Source organism: Heteronotia binoei, chromosome 10 (genome assembly GCF_032191835.1).
Source record: "Heteronotia binoei isolate CCM8104 ecotype False Entrance Well chromosome 10, APGP_CSIRO_Hbin_v1, whole genome shotgun sequence".
Classification (NCBI taxonomy): Eukaryota; Metazoa; Chordata; class Lepidosauria; order Squamata; family Gekkonidae; genus Heteronotia; species Heteronotia binoei.
The window spans coordinates 58,793,151-58,815,184 of record NC_083232.1 but is presented as its reverse complement, the minus strand read 5'-3'; the positions used below and the strand labels follow the sequence as shown (position 1 = coordinate 58,815,184).

At 42.0% G+C, this 22,034-nt stretch overlaps 2 protein-coding genes across 2 annotated transcripts in view; one reads left to right on the top strand and one right to left on the bottom strand.

The window, feature by feature from the left end:
• Window positions 1–303: 303 nt before the first annotated feature.
• On the bottom strand, window positions 304–12,918 carry BTD (biotinidase). Its single transcript, XM_060248725.1, has 4 exons — window positions 12,805–12,918; window positions 7,330–7,558; window positions 4,038–4,187; window positions 304–1,553 (listed from the first exon to the last, which is right to left on the bottom strand). The coding sequence occupies exons 1-4, from the start codon at window positions 12,819–12,821 to the stop codon at window positions 378–380; spliced, it is 1,572 nt and encodes a 523-aa protein (XP_060104708.1). The 5' UTR covers window positions 12,822–12,918; the 3' UTR covers window positions 304–377.
• HACL1 (2-hydroxyacyl-CoA lyase 1) overlaps window positions 12,036–22,034 on the top strand; it is a 30,967-nt gene continuing 20,968 nt past the window's right edge. The window contains exons 1-2 of the mRNA XM_060248724.1: window positions 12,036–12,171; window positions 16,352–16,456. Coding sequence (XP_060104707.1) covers window positions 12,049–12,171; window positions 16,352–16,456 — 228 coding nt within the window. The 5' untranslated portion in view covers window positions 12,036–12,048. The remainder of the gene's footprint in view (window positions 12,172–16,351; window positions 16,457–22,034) is intronic.

The following is a 22,034-nucleotide window of genomic DNA, read 5'->3' as shown; positions in this document are numbered from 1 at the left end:
TTTGGGTTTTTTGCCAGTGGTTGGCTAACAAATACAAGATGAATCTTGTGTTCTGTTGCAGAAGAGTCTGGAAACCATTCTTCATTCATTTTGTTAGACAACTGTCCAGAATGCTCTTTAGGTAGAAGAGACGGTTTGTTGCTGGAATCTGAGGCTTGTTAATTTAACAAGACTTGGCAATGTAGCTGTCTAGTTTCACATGCACTGTTTTCTGAATGTTCTGAGATTATTTGATTCAGAAAACACTATGAGGGGCGCAGCAATAAAGGATTAGAACTATATACAATTAGAGGACAATCAACACACTGGAAAAAATCTCATTTATATTAGTTTTTCAGATCATTAGTGTACTGTTTTGGTTGTATCAAATGTTCATTCTAGTCCTTCTCATACCATCGTCCATATAAACCAGCAGTTATTAAACCTGTAGAAGCTCCCTTTTTCTGCATGAAATAGTAGTTGTTTTTCCAGCCCAGATGATCAGCAAAGTCCAGAGTGACCCCTGATCTTAGCAACAAAGGAAAGACAAAAGCAGTGCTGAAATTTCCTTGGAGTTCAAAATCTATCAGTCCAGTGGCCTTTGTGATTTCTTGCCCACAAGTGCTATAGTCAAGACCAGCACATTTCACCAAGACACAGGCTTGTACATAGTATGTTCCATGCACTGTGTGTAGCCCATCAAAAACCCCCAACACATACAATTCATTTGATAAAACCAATATCTGATAATTCAAGTAACAACAAAGGCTGTTGGAACAGACTTGGATGTTGCCTTCAGTTTCTGTTATGAGTGTTAAAGTGAAATTATCATACATCATTTCTCCATAAAATACAGGAAAGGTTTGCTGAGCTTCTTTCAGTGTCTTTCCACAGTGGGTTGTTTTATCTTCCTTAAGACAAATGTTATTGGCCACATGGAAGACTGGAACATTCTTCTGCATGTTACTGTCAGGTATTGTAATGTTATCTATGAGGCTTTTATTCTGTGATGGAGTGACAGGGATTTCTGCCAGTATAAGCTTATCATTAACACTTTCCATGTCATAATAAATGAATGACTTGGATGGTGTGTATATACCACTTCCTGTCATACCCAGGTTAGGATGGTGAATATTTGCTGCCAAAAAATTGATGTTAAAAGCAGTTGCAAATGCTTGTTGAAATTCTACAGCTGATAGTAGTGGGAGTTGATTCATCCATGCTGTAGGATATGCAATCTGCTTCACGTTGTATTTCTTGATAAGGTTCACAGTTGGTTCATAAAACAGGATATCAAAACAAGTGAAAAGTCCAAATTTGCCTGCAAAAGGTGTGTCAAAATATGTGTAATCTGTCTGTGGTGGGCTATCAAAGGCATATTCAAAATACAGATTCTGTTTGCGGTATCTGGCTATGAGAGTACCATTGTCACTGAATGCCACATTAGTGTTAAACTGATATCTTCCATCCGGTGGGCACTTGGAATCATTGTGCTTGCAGGGCTGCTTAGTTCCTATGTTGGCTACAATAAATATTTTGTTCTTCTGTGCCAGACAGCTGAGTCGATGAAGAACCTGAAGAAACAATATTTTTAAGTTATTTTATGTTATGCTGTACAATATTGCTACAAGCTTTTGGTGATTCTATCAATTAGCTGTTATATTAGCCAAACATTTTTATATGTAGAACTACGATTGAGTGTCCTTTCATAACAGGATAGACGGTGTTTATGAAAGTGATGTTAAGCAACCATTTCCAGTGCTGGCACCACATCTGAGATTTTCTCCAGTACAGGTTTGTTTGTTTTTTTGGGTGGGAGGGAGCTGGGGGTTTTTTGGAGGGAGGGCATTGTTTTGTTTTTCCTGTCAAATCGCAACCAACATGGTAACCATGTAAGGTTTTCAGGGCAAGTGACATTCAACGATGGTTTGGCATCGCCTGCCTCCATGTAGCAACCCTCATATTCGTTAGTGGTGTCCAATACTGATCAGGGCTGGCCTTGCTTAGTTTCAGATATCTGAAGAGCCTGGCTAGCTTGGACTATCTAGGTCAGGGCACATTAAATGTATGGTTCATTAAATGTACAGCCCAGGCTAGCATAATCTTATAAACTCTTGAAAGCTAAGCAGAGTCAGCCCTGGCTTGTATTTGGATGGGAGACTACTAAGGAAGTCCAAAGTTGCTACAGAGGCAGGCAATGGCACACCATCTCTGAATGTGACTTGACATCACTTTCCACCTACCACCACCACATTAAATTATTGTGCTAAAGCATTTACATTCATTATAGCAGGTTGGATCCAAATATTTAATTTAGCTGATAGTGCAGAGGAAGGTTCCTTGCACTGGATGAAGCTCTCTATGCATTATACCAGGGGTGGGGAACCTCCATCCCGAGGGCCATATATGGCCCTCGAGGTCACTTGATGTGACCCTCGAGGATTGCTGGACAGATAAATAGATTGCCATGTGGCAGCCTCCCTGGTGCCTGGCTGGCCAGCGAGGATCGTGGGTCCCAGCCATGCCATTCAGTAGCCTCCCCGAGGTCAGGCAGGGATCACAGGGCAGATGTACTGAGTAGCAGCCTCCATGGGGCCTGGCTGGCCGGCCAGAATTGCTGCAGGGCCTGGAAAAGTTACTGTCACAGTTCAGTTTGCACTTGATTATCCCAGATGGTGTGGCCAATATGCTAATGAGTGTGTGACCTAATATGCTAATATTAGGGGATGTAGTCTAATATGCTACTGAGTCTTGCTGGGCTTTTTCTACAAAAAAGCCCTGGACCTATGCATTTGCCTAGGGTGGTGGGCCAGGTGTGTATGTGTGTATGCACCAGATTAGGCTCTCCCCACATTACTTCAAAATAGAAAAACAATTATTTGCATTAATTTTGCTGGCCTGAATCGTTCTCCCTTGGCGGAGCACTGTTTTTTAAGTTGATAATTTTTTATGGCCCACAAATGATGTTATAAATTTCCATATGGCCCTTGGCAGAAAAAAAGTTCCCCACCCCTGTATTATACTGTGTTGAGTATTACTCTTACAGTCATTGTAACATGAAACAATTAAATTTAAAAAAATTAATGAAATTTTGGTTGACCTAAGATTACTACAAGCAAAAGAAATATTTCTCAGTGGCAGTAAACTTTGTAGAAGATTAAAAAAACCAGACTAAGCAAACTGGGGGGGGGGGGGGGGGGGGCGGAGTTAACAGATGTTTGCTTGAAACAACTGAAAGGTTTTTTGAATAACATTAGTTCTGTAAAGCAGAAACCTAAGTGTACCAAGAGAGCCTGGTTGCCCTAACAAAGCTATCCTCCTACCTGTACAGTCTTCAACAAGGGAGTTTGGTTTATGCAAAAACATACAGCATGGAGTGATTTAAAAAATTATGTTCGTTGCACTTGAGGCAAATTGTTGCACTGAACCTGCAGACATCCATTTATTGATTCAGTCCACCATCAGTTCCTTTAACAGCACCTGTCTATTGTCTGAAGGCCTGAGAGAATTGAATCAATAGGATGAGAAGGTTGAGGTCATTTAGCAGCCAAACATGGTAAAGTGATAGAAACACGTTATGCCAATAAAGATTTTGTGATGATGTGATATAAGCAAATGGGTGTGAATTTAGAGGAACAGTGGAATTTGAATCTGACACGGAGTAGATGCACCATTAAATGTCTGATTATACAACTACTAGAGTAGGGGTGTCAGATTCATTTGTTATAAAGGCTGGATCCGACATAAATGAGACTGTGGGGCTCGGCCACACATGTCATAAAATGTTATGCCACGTAGAGGGGAGTATAAAGGACACAGATGAACACAACTGAAAATACTATTTTTTTTACTTCTATGCTCCTTGATTGCAAGGAGTGTAAGTGCTGTTTAGGATTACACTGTTACTCTGTTCCTTAGTAATATTTGCTCTCCTTTCTCTAAATGTTGTTAAAGACTTCCAGTCCATCATACATTTGTGCTACATTTTTCTCCACATTTGAAATGCATGTATTTTTCTACATTCGTTTTACTGCATTAGGGAATTATGCAACTGATACCTCAGTGTCCTCAAACAAGTATGCTTCTTTGCATGGATTCCAGGTCAAAGAATCAGGATCAGGAATTAAATCCAAGTAAGGATAAATGGATGTCCGGGTGAAATTGAAGCCCTGAACTCCATCTTCAGGAAAAACAATGATTTTTGCCCCCTAATGGTAAATAAAGATGTCTGTTAGCCAAGAGAAGCAATTACATGAAATTTCTTCCAAGGAGAAGCTAACTGTGGGTATGCATGAGTACAGTGTGAAACATTTAACTGAATCTGAAGGCAAGCTGGGATAGTATGTAGTGAGTCTTCCTTGGCTATTTTTTATATAGTTGAAAAGCCATCTCTAGGTAATACTATCCCAATTTGGCTTTCATTGACTTTTTACTTAGTGCATCAAGTTCAAATAATCTGCATTATTGTTAAGGTAAAGGCCATCATTTTTCCTTTGCTCCTGCCATTTTAAGGGAGCTACATACTTCATGTGATATTAAACAGGCATTTTTTATAAACTACAGCTTCTTATGTTTTCTACTGATTGCATTTGATTTTTTTGCTTTGTCATCCTGAAGAACTTGAAAGCTTGCACATAGCCCTTTTCAGATGTCTCATTTTACTTGTGTTCATTGTATGATGAATGCTTGCTGCCTATTGCCATGGTGAACTCTTGCCGTCAGACAAACATGTTCATGAATACTGCTATGAATAGATTATGTACACAGCCTGAAATGGCAGTATCCCCTGTCAAGGGTACTTGTCTATCTTAAGTACAGCTCCTGTAACCTAGGTAACTATTACACAGTGAAGAACAGACAAAAAATTTTTAACAAATCCTATTTTTAGACATTTCCCAGATGAACTCAGTGTTTCTGCCTTGAACATTATTGGTGTATTGGGACAGACACACTGAAAACGTATGAGGCATATGCCTTGCAGGTGTTCTATGTCTCACAGATAATTGAAATTTCAGATCAGGATACCAATGGTAAACATTGTCTTCCTGGCTGCGAGTACTGATGATGCTATATGCTAGCATTCATCTTTTCTTGTAGGCTGAACCTACCCCCTTGTTTGTCAGGTATTATGTACAATCATATAGATGACTGGGGAAGGCAATGGCAAAGCACCTTGTAAAGTCTGCCAAGAAAATGTCATGATGTGACGTCAATCCATGGGTCAGTAACAACTACGTGCTTACACAGGGGACTACCTTTACCTTTTTACAATAATCTCTGATACCATGTCATGATTTATGTAGAGAATGTTACCAGGCACCACCACCTTGCATTCAGCCTCCTGAAAGTGTGATCCATGGGTATGAAACAATAGCTGATCTAGTGGTTGGCATTTCACTGCTTCAGACTTCATGGTGTGCATTGCAAGTCCACATAAGCCATGACCTAAGAGGGTCCTTCAGAATCCTCCCCTAATGGGTCTAGCCATCCCTTTTCCATTCTCTGAAGATGCAAGCACTGAGGTTCTTAGCCATCCATGATATATGTTAAGCAGAATTCTTTGGTGTCAATAAGTACTTGCAGCACCGTGAAATTGAATACCTTTCTACTGATGTAGCCTTCTCCAGTAGATGAGTGGATGCTGGCCAGAGAGTTGATGCAGTTGAGGATTCCATGCTCAAAAGCCAGCCTTTGCTTTTTCTTCACTTAGTCAAATAATGCCCCTGTACAGTTCCACTGGCACCCAAACCATCTCACAAAAGATTTTACATACTCTCCATGCTATGGTTGAATAGTGGCCTTTATGTGCCAGTTTCCAAAGAGCCACTCCTCCATGGCTACTCTTGTCAATTGTAACCCAGACATATGAGAAGGCCAGCACCAGGTCACAAGTACACAAAATGTCTTTTATGTTAATTATGAAACAGAGATGCAAATGCGTCTGTGTCTACCACTGAGTCATCACCTATGCTGTATCTTGTATTCCAGCCTGTCAAGTTACTCCAGAACAATGAACAGCTAGGTTTATCCTCAATTATATGGCCACACAGGAGTCAAGTTGCTATTGGTAATATCTCTTTTGAATGATCATGGTGTTAGAAATACCATAGACCATATAACATGCTTGGGGCAGGGCTGAGAATGTTCTCCCCCCCAAAAAAAACATCTAGAGGCATGCTCCTTCGTGTCGGGATTTAAAAGTATGCCAGGTCATCCTTTTAAAGTCTTCCTAGTTGTCAGTTAATATAAACATAGATGTTGGAAGGTTATTTCGAGTCCTAGCAGGTTCTTTTAATAATTTCAGGGTAGTTTATTGCATCAAAAAGCGGCCCCGTGGCACAGAGTGATAAAGCAGCAGTACTGCAGTACTGTGGTCTGAACTCTGCTCATGACCTGAGTTCGATTCCGGCGGAAGCTGGATTCAAGTAGCCGGCCCAAGGTTGACTCAGCCTTCCATCCTTCTGAGGTTGGTAAAATGAGTACCTAGCTTGCCAGGGGGGAAAGTGTAAACAACTGGGGAAGGCAACGGCAAACCACCCTGTAAAAAGTCTGTCGTAAAGACGTTGTGAAAGCAATGTCACCCCAGAGTTGGAAACGACTGGTGCTTGCACAGGAGACCTTTCCTTTCCTATTGCATCAAAAGGGCAAAAGCTACAGTAACAACAGGTCTCAGTTAATTACTCTCAGCATTTCACAATTAAGAAGGGTACAGTTATACATCAATCTCCAATTCTGATATATTTATTTGCTTCAATGCCCCTCCTCCCCAGAATTAAATCCAAACAAATAGTGACTATATAAACTAAGCTTGTTAAGCCTGTTTGGTCCTTGCATCTGCCAAGCATCCTTACGTTGTATGCTAATTTGCTGCTTACCCTCTACCTATAATGACACCCAGTTTGGTGTAGTGGTTAAGAGCACGGATTCTAATCTGGGAGAATCAGGTTTGATTCACCGCACTTCCATATGCAGTTGCTTGTGTGACCTTGGGTCAGTCACAAGTTCTCTCAGAGCTCTCTCATCCCCACCTACTTCACAGGGTGTCTGTTGTAGGGAGAGGAAAGGAAAGGAGATTGTAAACCACTCTGAGTGAAGGGTGGGGTATAAATCTAATCTACTACTACAGACTGGTAATTTTCTTTTTACTGTATCTGAAGAAGCATGCATACACACAAAAACTCATACCTTGAATAAAACTTGTTCTCAAAGGTGCCTCTGGGCTCAAATTTTGTTCAGCACCTTTTAATGATTAGCTTACCAAAGTATGGACTTCTGTTGGCAACCACAGGCTTCCTAAATGGCTCCTTATATTTTCACTTCTATCCCTGTATGACATTCATTTTATCTTACCTGTTTAGCAGCAGTGATCACTTGCTGCTCATAAATATCTAGGTTTCTGTTCATCAGCTGTAAAGCAGACTGTCGGTCAATAACAATAGTTGGACTGGGATTCAAGATGACATGATGTTCATACACAGCAGCTATGTAACGTCCTCCTGTGTGGACTTCTATGGGGAGAACTTCAAAACAGAAGAGAATGACTATGCTGGTGATGTCCCAAGTTATCTCTGCCATGAATCTAAAATGGAACATGAGAGATAATGCACATGAGTCATTTATGTCTACTGCTTGTGGCTGGCATCTTACTAAGTTTGAAAACTGAATGGAGAGATCCACATGGAATATTAAAATTGAAGACAGCCCTTCCAACAAAGTATACCTATGCTGTGTTTACAATTCGCATGAATTTGTTTAACGTAACACAGGCATAGGAAATGCCTGTGAATTGGCACTAACTTGTGAATTGTAGAAGTATTATAATGTTGCTGAGAACAGCCATTGTAACTGCTCCACTTCTGGGAGACAGTATTGCTGACAACAAAATTAAAATACTACTGAGTTAACAAATATGATTTCTGGCATGAGCTATTTATAGGTGAACTCTCAACACCATAAATGTTCTGCCAAAATTAATTGCTGGTGAAGTTTGCCTGTGCAATAGTCAGTATTCTAGATATTCTGCTCCACATGGGAAAATCCTTTAGCAATTTACTCACTTGTGCTGTATTAATGGTGGTAATTCAAAGAAATTTAGCATACAATAACTTACAGCAGCTCAGACTGCAGTTAAGTACATAGGTGATAAAATGTTCGGTGTCTGTTAAATGATGCACACTTTCTCCCTTTTCTTCAGGGCCTGCTCACCTGCACTGGAGTTTTAACAACTGTTTCAGCACTTTGATTTCTCCTAACTTTAATGAGTACTGAAGAGTACTGTACAAGTACTTTTGTATTTATATATTTACACAACTGACAGGACCAAGCACAGAATCTTCAGGACTCCCAGTGGCACTTTCTGTACTTCTGGTTGTGGGCAGTAGTGCCAAGACTGGAGTACAAGAACCCTTGTTTGCTGCTGCTCCCCCCCCCCCATATTGTCACTGGTTCTGGAAAGTTGTTTTATAATTAGGCATACATTCAGGATGCACCAGGCAAAAGAGAGTGAGGGAACGCTATGAAAGGACTGGTAGGATTTATACCAAGCTACCACTATGAAAAACCAAAATTTGCACATTTGGTACCTGATTGGATCACCAAATAACAAAAGGTATTGTGAAATGTCTGTATGTGAGCTGATTAGGCATTTGCAAAGCAGGGAGCAAAATGTGTAGTCACGCGTGTTCAGCATTGATTTGAGCTCCCGCACTTTGAGGAATGCTCCCAAACTTTGAGGAATGCTCTATTGCAGTTCCTTCTGTGCCTTAAGATTAGCACCAATTAGGATTGCCAATTTTGGGTTGGGAAATTCCTGGAGATTTAAAGGTGGTTGAATTTGAGGATCAGGAGCTCTGCAGGGATATAACAGTCTGCCCTCCAAAGCAGCTATTTTACCCTGTCAAATTTACTCAATCTGATTTGAACACAATGTTAATTGCTGTAATGTCTCAATATTACTTTGCTAGTATACTATAGTAGATTATCAAATTCAGTATAGAATGTACAACACTCTAGTCTAGAACAGTGTCTCCCAGAATTGTGACGTTTCTGAAAATAGGTCATGGGTCAGCCCTCCCTAATGGCTGTCCCTACCTTTTTGTCTTTTGGAAACCAAGGTCTGACTCTGGAAACAGGATCTTCCATGTCATTCATTATAGTTGCTATTTTTAATTCAATGTATCTCTTACAAAGTGAATCTCTTATAAAGTGAATCTCAATGTGACCCTCTTACAAAGCACTCAGAATGGCTTTTTATTATCTGGCATACTGCAAATATATAGAGAGCCCTATTTCTGTAGAAAAGAAAATACATTCCACAAAAGACATGCAGGATTCTGGACAAGAGTTTGTTGACCATTTGCAGCCTTCCCTGACCAGCCAAAAGTGGCAGGGGGCAACCTTGTAGATTAATCATATTCCTAATTTTGCAAAGTGAAAAAGATGTTCTTCAAACTATTAAATGTTTCCTTGAGTAGACAACAGGGCCTTAAATACTAAACCAGGGTCTAGTAACAGCAACTGTCAAGCAAGCCATTGCGCACATATTGCCCCAAGGACTGAAAAAGCAAACTATAATCTAGCTATATTTCCGTACCAATTCCTATACAGCTGCTGCTACCCTGGCTGTTGCTTGCCTATAGGCACAAGGCAATTGTCTATCTGGTTTGATATGAGTCTGACAATGGCCTCATCCAGGTAATCCATAGGACGGTGGGCTCATTATTCTCTTATCACAAAACATGTCTCAGACCACAAGAAAATATTGTTTTTTCATCTGGGGAGAAAACACATTGCAACCAGAAGTGATTTTTGCCTGGACTGTGAGAGGAAAAATTTCTGCAGTTTCCTCTGTCTCACAATCAATTTGGGCCTCTAGAACTAGATATTTATTTTAAGATGGGTAGCTGTGTTTGTCTGTCTGTAGCAAGAGCAAGAGCCAAATAACATCTTAAATACTAAGAAAACATAGTATGAGCTTTCAAGAGTCACTGCTCACTTCTTTGTATACAGCTAGAATGTAAAGTCCATTTATCCTATATATTGGAAAGTGGAGTGATTTCAGATGCCAAATAACACTGGCAGGCAAATGACAACAGAAGGTGGGATTAGATTAGGTGTGATATGCAGGGGATAGTCAGGGTGAAGAAATCAGTCTTGGTAATGAGACTGAAAACCTAGATCCCAATTAAGTCCAGGTAGAGACCTAGGTTTCCTGTCTTATTACCAATGCTGATTTCTCCACACCTACCTATCCAATCAAGCTTGCTATTGTCATTTGGCATCTCCACTTTTCAGTGTATAAGGCAGATGGACTCCACATTCTAGGTGTATATGAAGAAGTGAGTGGTGACTCTTGAAAGCTCATACCATGCCACAAATTCTGTTATCCTTTAAGGTGAAACTGAACTCTTGCTCTTTTCTAAATATTTATTTCATTTATTTTTTTTTTGCCTTTTGTAGAGGCTTTTAAAAAGTATGCAGTTCTTTGGATACAAACTATAACACTCTACTATACACTCGAGGAAATGGAATACTACTTGTCAACACTATCCATGCCTAAATTCTGTCTTTTCTCTTTTTAGTGCTACTTCACTATACTGGAGGAGAAAGCAAGACAATGACCTGGGAATATATCTAGGTTGGAGAATTATGTTTCGCCACTTTCAGGTGCAGTTGAATCTGAGAGCAAATTCTTTGCTGCATTGTGAAAACCATACATTGGTGTGCTGAGGCTGCAAGTTGTTAGCTTATGACAGCAAACTTGCAACCTCAGCACAGTCATGTTATTGATGGAGAAGCAAATTTAAATCACTGCAGAAATGTGCTAATCTGTATTCCCTCACACAATGTAAAATACCAAACTATGGAGCAATTTCAGAAGTCGGTAGGAAGTTCTACAAAAATAGTTTGTCTGGTAACTGCAATTGTCAAAAATAAAACAGCATCAAAGCCTAACAGCTTTATTCTAAAACAAAATAGGAGTCAATTGCACCTTTAAGACCAACTCAGTTTTATTCAGAACGTAAGCTTTCGTGGGCTCTCTAAGCACACTTCATCAGACGAGGAATCTGGTACAGTGAGTGAAGCCACACTAAAGCTTAAGTTCTGAATAAAACTAAGTTGGTCTTAAAGGTGCAATTGACTCCTATTTTGTTCTACTACTTCAGACCAACACAGATGACTACTTAGATCTAGCTTTATTCTAAGCTTGTGTTAGTCTGTGTCACATATGCAAAAAGCATTCACAGCAGTTTCAGAGGCGAAGATGTAGGGAGCTGTGATATCATGGATGGCCCTCATCATAAATGGAGGATGTTGCTGTAATAATCGCTGCCTTTAATACTTTTGAGATTTGCATAGAAATGTCACGTATTACATTTCCCCAAGGCTTAATTCAGTGTTCACTAAGGGAGTGGGAAAAGAGTCTTTAAGGTGCCCTAGAAGGATACTCTTTGTGTTTACTGCACTAGTACCAGGGGTAGCCAACGGTAGCTCGCCACGTTTTTTGCCTACAATTCCCATCAGCCCCAGCCAGCATGGCTGATAGTTATAGGCAAAAAACATCTGGAGAGCTACCGTTGGCCACCCCTGCACTAGACTAACACAACTGCTCTCTGTGCAACTAGCAGTGCGCTTCCCCGCGGCCATATTAGAAACGCAAAGCCAATTGTGTTGTTACAGACGCTGCTGCTCTATCCCTCGACGGCACTAACCGCCCCCCTCCCACGGCTGCCTCCGTTTGCCAACCGAAACTCCCGCACTGCGGCCAATGATTCTGCCACGCACTACGCTCGTTGTCTTCGGACTCCTGATTGGCTGCTTTTTAGGCTCATTTAGCCTATCAAAACCCGTTCTATGGCGCTACTTCGCCCACTCCCACCGCCCCTTGCCTGCCCCAACTTGAAAGTTTGTTACGAAAGCGGTGACTATCTGGAAGCCCCGCCCATCCCGTTGCCTCTTCCCCGCTATTGGCCGTGCTAGCGGTCTATAAAGCAAGCGGAGACTTTGTCAATCACACAAGACGTTTTTGCTCATTGGTCGACGAGAGGCTACCTGTATAGGTGCTGATGGATGTGCTCGCTCTTCTCTGATTTGGCAGGTGGAAGCGAAGACGGGATGGCGCCTCAAAGCGTCGAAGAGGAAGACGAATGCGTCAGTGGAGCTACCCTCATCGCGGAGGCCCTAAAGATGCAGGTGAGTGTGACCCTTGACGCGGCAGCAACCGGAAATATTGTTTTGACCTCGCTACGGAGAGCGGGGAGGATCAGCTCGCTTCAAAATTGCACGGCAGGAACACGGATTGGGGTATCAATTCTCTCCAAGTTATAAAAATTGATGCAACTTAGATCTCAGATTCCTTTATCACCAGATGGTGAGCAGAGCTCACTGAAGGGAGGTGCTTTCGCAAGGAATAAATCTCGACCTGATTCTTCGGGCTTCTCATATTAAAGGCTGCAATGCATTTTAAGTGTAGGGCTGCTTGCTCTGAGTTGGGAAATACCTGCAGATTTTGGGGATGGAGCCTGAGGAGAGCAGGGATTGGGGAGGAGGGGCAGAACTTCCGTGGGATATAATGCCATAGAGTTCATCTCCCAAAGTAGCCACTTTCTCCTGGTGATCTGATCTCTATCATCTGGAGGTTGTAATAGCGGGACATCTCCAGCCACCACCTAGAAGCTGGCAACCCTACGAAGTATTTTTAAAAGTTTCTAATTTGTGCTGCATGGAAACAAAAGTTTCATATGTCAGGTCATATAGTTGCTCTCAACTATTTTTTTAAAGAACTTGTTTGTATATGATCAGATATAAGTCTCCAGAGTCTCATACTTTGCCCCATGGATCATTTTTAATTTCAGTTTAGCAAGAGTTCTTGAAGCACTTATGAGTATAATTAAAACAGACAAGATTGCAGGCTAAAAACAAAGGTACAATTTTCTTGCAATATTAGCTTTTCCTAATCATTACCTAAAGCTAGAGGCAACTGTTTCTTCATCCTTATCATTGTTTTGTAAATAATTGCCATACCACTCCATCATAACTGATCCATCAGTGTGGCCTTTGATCTAAGGAGAAAACTCTTGATAGGAAGCCAGTTATTTAATTAGTTAATCGTTAAATCTGATGTTTCAGCAGAGTACCTTCCCTTCAATTATATATTTTGTAATTCAGTTTGGTGTAGTTGTTAAGTGTGCGGACTTTTATCTGGGAGAACCAGGTTTGATTCCTTACTCCTCCACTTACAGCTGCTGGCCTTGGGTTAGCCATAGCTCTCGCAGGAGTTGTCCTTGAAAGGGCTGCTGCTGTGAGAGTCCTCTCAGCCCCACCCACCTCACAAAATGCCTGTTGTGGGAGGAGAAGATATAGGAGATTGTAGCCTGCTCTGAGTCTCTGATTCAGAGAGAAGGGCGAGGTATAAATCTGCAGTCTTCTTCTATTTTGTAATATGGTTCCCTTTTTTATATGCTCTTCTTTTTATAATCATATTTTTGTGTTGTTACATGCCAATGAAGGCTAACTGGCGAAAAAGAAATTATGGGAACATTTTATTTTAGGAAAGATAAAACCCATATTTGAACCAAACAACAAAACAGGAAGACACCTTTATTAAAATATGGTATCCTATTGTTGATTACTTGACACAACAAAAAAGTTCTCCCAGTTAATAATTATTATAAAACCTTATTATACTTTTGAAAGTTAATCTAAGCTGTTATTGACTTACTTTATGCACTATTTTGGGTTGTTGTAGAAAGACTTTAGTTAATGTTTTGAAAACTAGCTAAAATATTAAATACTGTTCTGTACATTTACTTACTTGTATTAAAAAGACTGTTATTGGTATATTGGTTATTTAAAAAATAAATAAATAAAAAAGGCCAACTGGCTATTTTTTGTTTTTCCATATCAAGGTTAGGATAGGAGCAAAATCTGATACCATCTCAAAAGCTTGAGTCATGGGTTTTCTTCCCTGAAGTTCAAGCGTACATACCCATTATGTATAGGACTGGTTTATAGCAAGTGGGCTGGCACATCATGTTCTAATGCTTAACTAAGAATGTATTGATTTAGTTAATATATTTATTAATACATTAATTAAAGGACCCAAAGCCCTAGGACATGTGTAGAAAAGCATCATGGCTACTTTCTTACTGTTCCCCAAAAGCAGAAGTCTGTTTGAGCTAAGCTTGGATCACAGCCAGTGGCTGCATAGCGAGGCAGATGCCTGATGGAAAATAATCTACTCTTGCATTACATGGCATCTTTGATGGGTTTTCACTAACAGTTGACTGTTGGGGAATGTGGTTCATACAGGAAGGCTTACTGGCAGTGGTGGGATTCAAATAAATTAACAACAGGTTCTATGTCCTAATGACCATTTTAACACGTACCAAAAGATATAGTGAAAGGTAGTTTAATAATTAACGCATTAAATACTGCAATAAGAACAGTAAAAGAGGTAAAGACAACTAAACTGTTGTTAATTTATTTGAATCCCACCATTGCATAAGACCACCCACTAAATTCATTTATAGGTGAGATATGAACCTGGAGCTTTGTGGTTTGTGGCTGAGCCACTAAACTATACCAGCACTGCAGGTTAGGGAGCGCTCTGAAGGATTGTGTAGAAGAGCTCTTTAAAAGCTGCACCCTGCCACAAAGATTCCAGTTGTATATCGTTACAGTTGGATCAGTGTTTTTCACTCAATGGATTGGAAGCCACATGTGGCTCTTTGGCATGCTTTTCTGAGTACTGTTCCCCAGTGCAGGACCTGGCCCATGTTTCAGGAAAGTAGACCAAAGACTTTGCCTAATGGGGCTTGTGGCTGATAGCTGGTTCTCACTTTGAAATAGCCACCAGTGGAACAGGTAAGCTGCAATCCTCCTTAAAGTGCAGTCCTCCTGCCAGGGATGGAAATAAATATGGCTCTTTTGGTTGATGGCAATCGTAGATGTTGCTCTCCATGAACTACTGAATGAGTACCACTGAATGAACCACTGAATGAGTACCAGGGAGTTAAAGAGAACACCTTAAAAGAAACTTTTGCTTCACACTGAAAGAGACAGGGTGGTAGGGTTACCAACAGACCTGGAGGAAAATGTCCTGTCCTTTTCAAAGAGGCTTAATCTGTGGAAACGGGCAGGGAAAGTTTGTTATGACATGCAGGTAAACCACATCCTGTTAAACCTCTGTTAGAGGAACAGGGCATTTCTAGCATCTTTTTTCTCCAGGATGTTGGCAGCTCTAGGTTGGTCTTAGCTACAACTCAGCGCTTTCTGTCTAACCAGTCTCTTCATTTCTTTTGGACCACACACCTTATCTGGAATGATCAAGTGGAAATGGAACTAGTCTTTATCTAGAATCATTTTGTATTTGTGGAGCTATTAAAAGGTGTTCTGAATTCATACATTTCCTGGCAAGAGTGACTCATGGGAAGACATAAACTCTGTTGTAAGCCAAGTGATAAAAGATAGATCTTTCTTTCCAAAATGAATGTCTTCGCAGTGATAACGATGGGAAAACCACCAACCCATTTTGGAGAGTTCTACCCCTCCTTCCTTTCCTGAACAATTAAGACATGTGGATTTATTTAGCTATCCCTTTGCAAATGTCCCCAGGTTAAAAGACTGGCCAAACAAAAACTGACACAAAGAAAGTTTTTGACAGAGAGTGGAAAGCACTTTGGCAGTTCAGTAAAGCTATCAAAGCAGATCTCTTTACCCCTTCAAAAAACTTGGTGAGATAGAGCGGCTAAAACTGTGAGGCAGAAGTTCTTCATTCATATCTAGCTTTAGGTGTGCCAGGTCTGTGTTGGAAAATACCTGGAGACTTTGAGGATGGATCTGGGAAAGGGTGGGGTTTGGGGAGGGCAGGGGCCTCAGCATGGTCCAATGCCATAGAGCCCACCCTTCAAAGCAGCCATTTCCTCCAGGGGAGCTGATCTCTGCCAGCTGGACATCAGTTGTAAAAGTGGGAGGCGGCAGTTAACAGCAGGCGCCCGACCAACAAACGGTTCTATAGAACTGATGGCACATTAGGTAACGGTTCCATAGAACTGGTGCGAACCTGCTGAATCCCACCACTGCTTACTGGGACTATTTAGGGATTTAAAGGTTAAAATAACACCCTAATTTAGGCCAGAAATAGTAGTGAATGTTTTGAAAATGATTTGTGTTTACATTTGAATATACCAGCAAGGTAGATGAGGGTGCCAGAAGCTTGCCTTTATCTACAGTTGTCCTTGGAGAAATTAATGCTATACAAATTAATGTTAAACTTTGGCTAGCATTTAAGAGTTATTTTACTGAAGGTAAATTATTTGGAGAAATGATTTGTTTTCGTTTTGTTTTTTTTGTAACTCCTTGTTCCTTTCAGAATATTGAGTACATCTTTGGTATTGTTGGTTTTCCCATAACTGAAGTAGCAGTTGCTGCTCAAGCAAGTGGAATTAAGTATGTTGGAATGCGCAATGAACAAGCTGTAAGTAACTGTGGGGGTGCTAGTTGTGTTATATGTTGTTCGCTTTTTAAGCATTCTGTGTTGAAACTTCATCTTACATGCTGATAACATGTTCTCCCTTGTAGATCAAATGACCTGATTTTGATTCCTTCTACACATTTCTCCCCTCCACACTTCCTTCAGAACTGTTACTAAGAGTGACAGCACAGGTGTTGGTTATTTTCTGGAAATCAGCAGCCATATCGACTTGTGCAGCTAGTTCAAGCTGCCAGCTTCTGTAACATGTTATGGGGTACAGTTTTTCAAGCTGAGGAATACATGCATGACCTATTGGTATGGCAATCTTGCATTTAGTGAGAGAGAGAGAAGGGGAGAGAAGGAAGAGGGTGTTTGATGCAATAACTGTCATTGTGAGCTGAAGTTGGCTGCTTTCCACACTCAGCTGTTGTTTTAAGATAGCCATTTGTAAAGCCATGTATAGTGTGAGGGTTTGCTTTCTTGCCAGAGGGTCAGTGCTACCTTACTGCTTTTGAGTAGCTCTCATAGATCATTATTAACATTACTTATTTCTGTGCGCATTTCTTTGCCTGTTTTCTCCCCAGAGGGACCCAAAACTGGTTCCTAAACCAACTCAAATAAGGAAGAGTAACTTGTATTAATAACCTGCAGATCAGCTGAAGTTTTGCATGAGCAAGGCCCCAAGGCTCAGTTTCCAGTCAAGACAACTTTAGTATCAAGGCTGTAGATGAGCAGAGTTGAAATCTGCTTCCATGAAAGAACAGATTCCATAGCTTGCATTGCTGTAAGATCCATGTCTGCAGAGAGGTGCTCTGGCCTTCCCTGTAGGATACATATGCATGGCATTGTAGTTAGCACTAGCAGAAGCTTTTCCTTGAGAGAAAAGCTAGCTATAGTTATCTACATTTTGTTCACATCCCAGTTCAATTTCTGATGTGCACTTTGGCTGCCCCACATAATAAAAATGGAAGCTTCAGTTGATGCAGGATGCAGCAATGCTTCTGCTGTTGGGTGCTAGTTACCATGAACACATCTTAACTGATGTTGAAAAGATTGTACTGATTACTTATTTGCACTTGGACATAATTCAGAGTGCTAGTTTTTAAGCCCTAAACAACCATGGACCAGGGTCCTGAAAGAGCCACTTACTTCCATGACACAGGATATTCTGCACCACATTGCCCATCTATATTTCCCTCGGCACCCATCAAGCATTTTAGAAAATGGGTGGGGCTATTGTAAGCCCAGGCTTGTTATTCATTCAAATGAAAGGGTTCTACATGGCTGTGCTTACAGGCATCCACTGGAGGAGCAGGAGGACTGGTAAACACTTCAGCTTTCTGAAGTTATTGTATGGTTCTGTTTTCACCTCATGCTTTCTTCCCAAGAAGTTCAAGGAAGAAGATATTCCGTTTGGCTCCTCCTCTTATAGCAGCCATATTGAGCTGTTACTTACTGTCCCCTCTCAAAATTCTAAAGGTGCCCACAAGCTCAAAAATTTTGAGGACCCTAACCTAATAAGGCCCTACTCTGTGTGCATATACTATCAGAGGTGAGATGGCTGGCTGCCTGAAATAGGGCCATCCCAACTATGAAACTCACTTCCCACAGATGATTACCTGGAGCGTGGCCTTTCTCATTTAACACTAGGCCAAACTGTATCCCTGGGCTTTTTCTATTGAATATTGGTGGGTATAGGATTCAGAATTGTTTTGAGTGCTAAATATTTTTGAATCTATGTGTTTGTTTAGAAGCAGACCTGGAAATCTTTGGCAGGGTACAAATTGTTTTAAAAATAAAAAAATCAGTTTTACATAGGTGATCAGTGTGATCCAATGTCACTTTAATCCACTTTTTTTGCTATCAAATCACAGCCACCTTATGGTGACCCATCATGGGACTTTCAAGGCAAGAGGTAAACAGAGATGCCCTGCCATTGCCTGCCTTAATGTAGCAACCCTAGACTTTCTTGGTAGCCTCCCATCTAAGTACTAAACAGGGCTGACCCTGCTTAGCTTCTTAATATGATGAGACTAGATTACAGCCAAACTTAGGTTACCACCTTTACTTTCAAAGTGCAATAAACAGCCAGTACAGTAATATTTTGGTTTTCAAAGAAATGACATGTTTGCATTGTTTGAGGAATATCTTTACTTGGATTTGTGTCTGAGAACTGATATGTATTAATGAAGATCTAGTAATTTTACATTTGGAAAAATGTAAATTAGAGGTTAGTTATGTTGTGACAAGTGTTAGTAAGAAATGAATGAACTTAATGAGCATGCATTGACTACAACTTTTCACCCTTTTTTAGCATGCTATCATGTCATATTTGTGATCTTTATTTAACAGCAAAAGTATACATTAAAAATTATGTACTCATCACTTCTGCCTTTGAAATCAAAGGCAACACTGACAGCATTGCATAATTTAAGGGAAAGTGTTGCTCTTGTACCCACACAGTTTTGTGTGCTCTTTAAGCCTGTCGTTTGGTTTGACAAAGTATTGTTGCCATGACAGCCTGCTTGTGAGGGAGAAAGAGTCTTGCTAATTAAGGCCCCACTGAAAATATCTTCCAGAAGCATTTCTGTGTTGCTAGAGGGGAGGGGAATGAGAAAAAGAAGGAAACATATATTATGTTACATTGTCTTCTAATTCCTGAACTTTACTCTTCGTTGTCATCGTCTTCCCTCTTTTGTATGTCAAAGATGCTCCATAAAAACTACATTTTTACCTGCCATTCTAAGCATAATCTTGCTATCTTGCTCTCACACTAAGTTACTTGCTGACTATTCACTTTTGTGCTCTCTGCATTTACTGGCATTCTTAGCAATTTAACTGTTCCTACTCTTGCCTTTGTGGGCTTCTAGGCCTGCTTCATGCTGGGCAATAAAATATTCAGAGGACAGGTATCCCTTTTATAAATTGGGAAGGGTAATAGAATTGCTCTATCAGCTTTGCCTAGAATGAAAATACAAATTAAGCATTATAATGAAAAGACAAACTAAGTACTTATTAAACAAGCTGAGAGAGAGACAGTTTGGGAATCCCACTCTACCCTTCAAATGAATTTTCCTTTAGAATTTGCCTAAAGTCTTGGGGTCTTGAGCAGGCTGACCTTTTCTCCACTCTTTAAGTGATGCCCAGCATTTTTCAATGTTTTGGCCCTTCTGGAGCATCCATGCGTGACTGAGACCTGGGTGCGCGATGGGGAGACCGTAGCTCTCTCCCAGTTGGCCCTTCCAGGATACTCGGTCTTTCACCAGTCCCGGACTAGTGGGCGGGGGGGGAGGGGTTGCTCTATTCATACAAGAGGTTTACTCCTTCCGGGCTCTCCCGACCCTGGAGATCAAGGGCATTGAACGTGCCGGTCTGACGTGGGACGTTGGGGAGGGGTTGGCGGTCTGGCTGGTGTACCAACCGCCTAACGCACCAGCTGGCGCCTTACCGTCCCTGATGGAGGCCGCAGCAGGTTGGGCATTGGAGCACCCAAGCTTTTGATCCTGAGTGACTTCAATGTCCATGCCGATGACGTGACCTCCAGTCAGGCGATGGACCTGGTGTCATCCATGGCGACTCTAGGACTCTCCTAAATTGTTACAACGCCCACTCACCAGGTGGGGCACATGTTAGACTAGATCTTTGCAGCGGGAATTTTAGTGGACGATATTACTGCTGAAGCAGTGCCATGGTTAAACCATTACACCCTCAAGACTCATGTGGATGTTCCACCCCAAGCCCGTTTAGGCGGTGAGCTCGCCCGCGGAGCCAGATGGACCCAGAATGGTTCCAGATGGCTCTACGGGATCCCTGGCCCTCTGGCGATTCCTTGGATGACCTGGTGGAGTCTTGGAATGATAGACTCTCCAGGGCCATCGACGAGATCGCACCTAGGCGTCCTCTGCGCCCTCGTCTGAAGCTGGCACCTTGGTACAACCAGGAGTTGTGGCAATTAAAGCGTGGACTCAGACGACTAGAGAGGCAATGGCAGCGTACTCGAGACAAAGTGACTAGAACATCTTATGGAGAATGCCTATGAGATGGCAGTCAAAGCTGCAAAGAAAACATACTTTGCGGCTAAGATTGTGTCTGCAATTTCGCACCCGGCACAACTGTTCAACACAATTCGGACTCTTATAACGCTGCCACAGGGCAGTCCAAATTTTAATCAATTAGAGTTTGGCAGTGAGGCTTTTGCGAACTTTTTTGCAGATAAGGTCGCGTCGCTCTGTTGTGACTTCCCCACCACATTGGAGACAGTATGTGAACCTGAGGCTCCATGCCTGTCTTCGGATTGTGTTCTGGATGGTTTCAATGCTCTCAGTCTGGAGGAAGTTGACAGGATCCTCTTGTCTGCACACCCTACAACTTGTAATCTGGACCCTTGCCCCTCCTGGCTTATTAAAACCTGCCAGAGGGAGCTTAGGTATCCTGTATGGGATATCATAAACAGATCCCTGATGGAAGGGCATTTTCCAGCACCTCTTAAAGAGGCGGTGGTCTGCCCCCTCTTGAAAAAAACAATGTTAGATCTGGCCGAATTGGCACATTATCAGCCGGTCTCGAAGTTACCCTTTTTGGGTAAACTTATTGAGAGGGCAGTAGCGTTACAGTTACAGAGTTTCCTGGAGGATGCTTCCATTCTCGATCCCCACCGGTCAGGCTTTCGTCTGGGTCATGGGACGGAGACAGTGCTGGTTGCTCTGGTGGATGATCTTCAGCGGCATCTGGATCGAGGTGGCTCGGCGGTACTGATGTTGTTAGACCTATCGGCAGCGTTCGACACGGTCAACCATCGGTTACTGACCTGCCGTCTCGCCAACACGGGGATTCAGGGGTTGGCCTTACAATGGCTTTCCTCTTTCTTTGATGGTCAGGGACAAAGGGCGGTGATTGGGAGTGAATTGTCCCGGAGGCGCACACTTGATTGCGGGGTGCCTCAGGGGGCAGTGCTCTCCCCAATGTTGTTCAACATCTACATGCGCCCAGATTGCCCAGAGGTATGGGTTAGGTTGCCACCAGTACGCTGATGACACCCAGCTCTATCTATTCATGGATGGCTGGCCTGGCGGTGTCCCAGAAAATCTAGACCTGGCATTACAAGCTGTGGCTAGATGGCTCAGGCTGAGTAGATTGAAACGAAATCCAGCGAAGACAGAGGTCCTTTGCTTGGGTCGGCGTGGTCCGGGAGGGGAAATTCCCCTACCAGCCTTTGACGGTGTGCCCCTGACAGCGGCATACAGGGTCAGGAGCTTGGGGGTATTATTGGAGCCTACCCTAACTATGGAGGCCCAAATAGCAGCCACTGCCAAGTCTGCATTTTTTCATCTCAGGCGGGCAAGGCAGTTGGCTCCTTTCCTGGAACATGATGATCTGGCAACAGTGATCCATGCAACGGTCACCTCAAGGTTGGATTACTGTAATGCCCTCTACATGGGGCTGCCCCTGTGCCGAACCCGGAAGTTGCAGTTAGTGCAGAATGCCGCCGCCCGGCTGTTATTAGGGCTCCCTAGATGGGAGCACATTCAGTCGGGGCTTCGGGGACTGCACTGGCTGCCAGTAATATACCGAGTTCGGTACA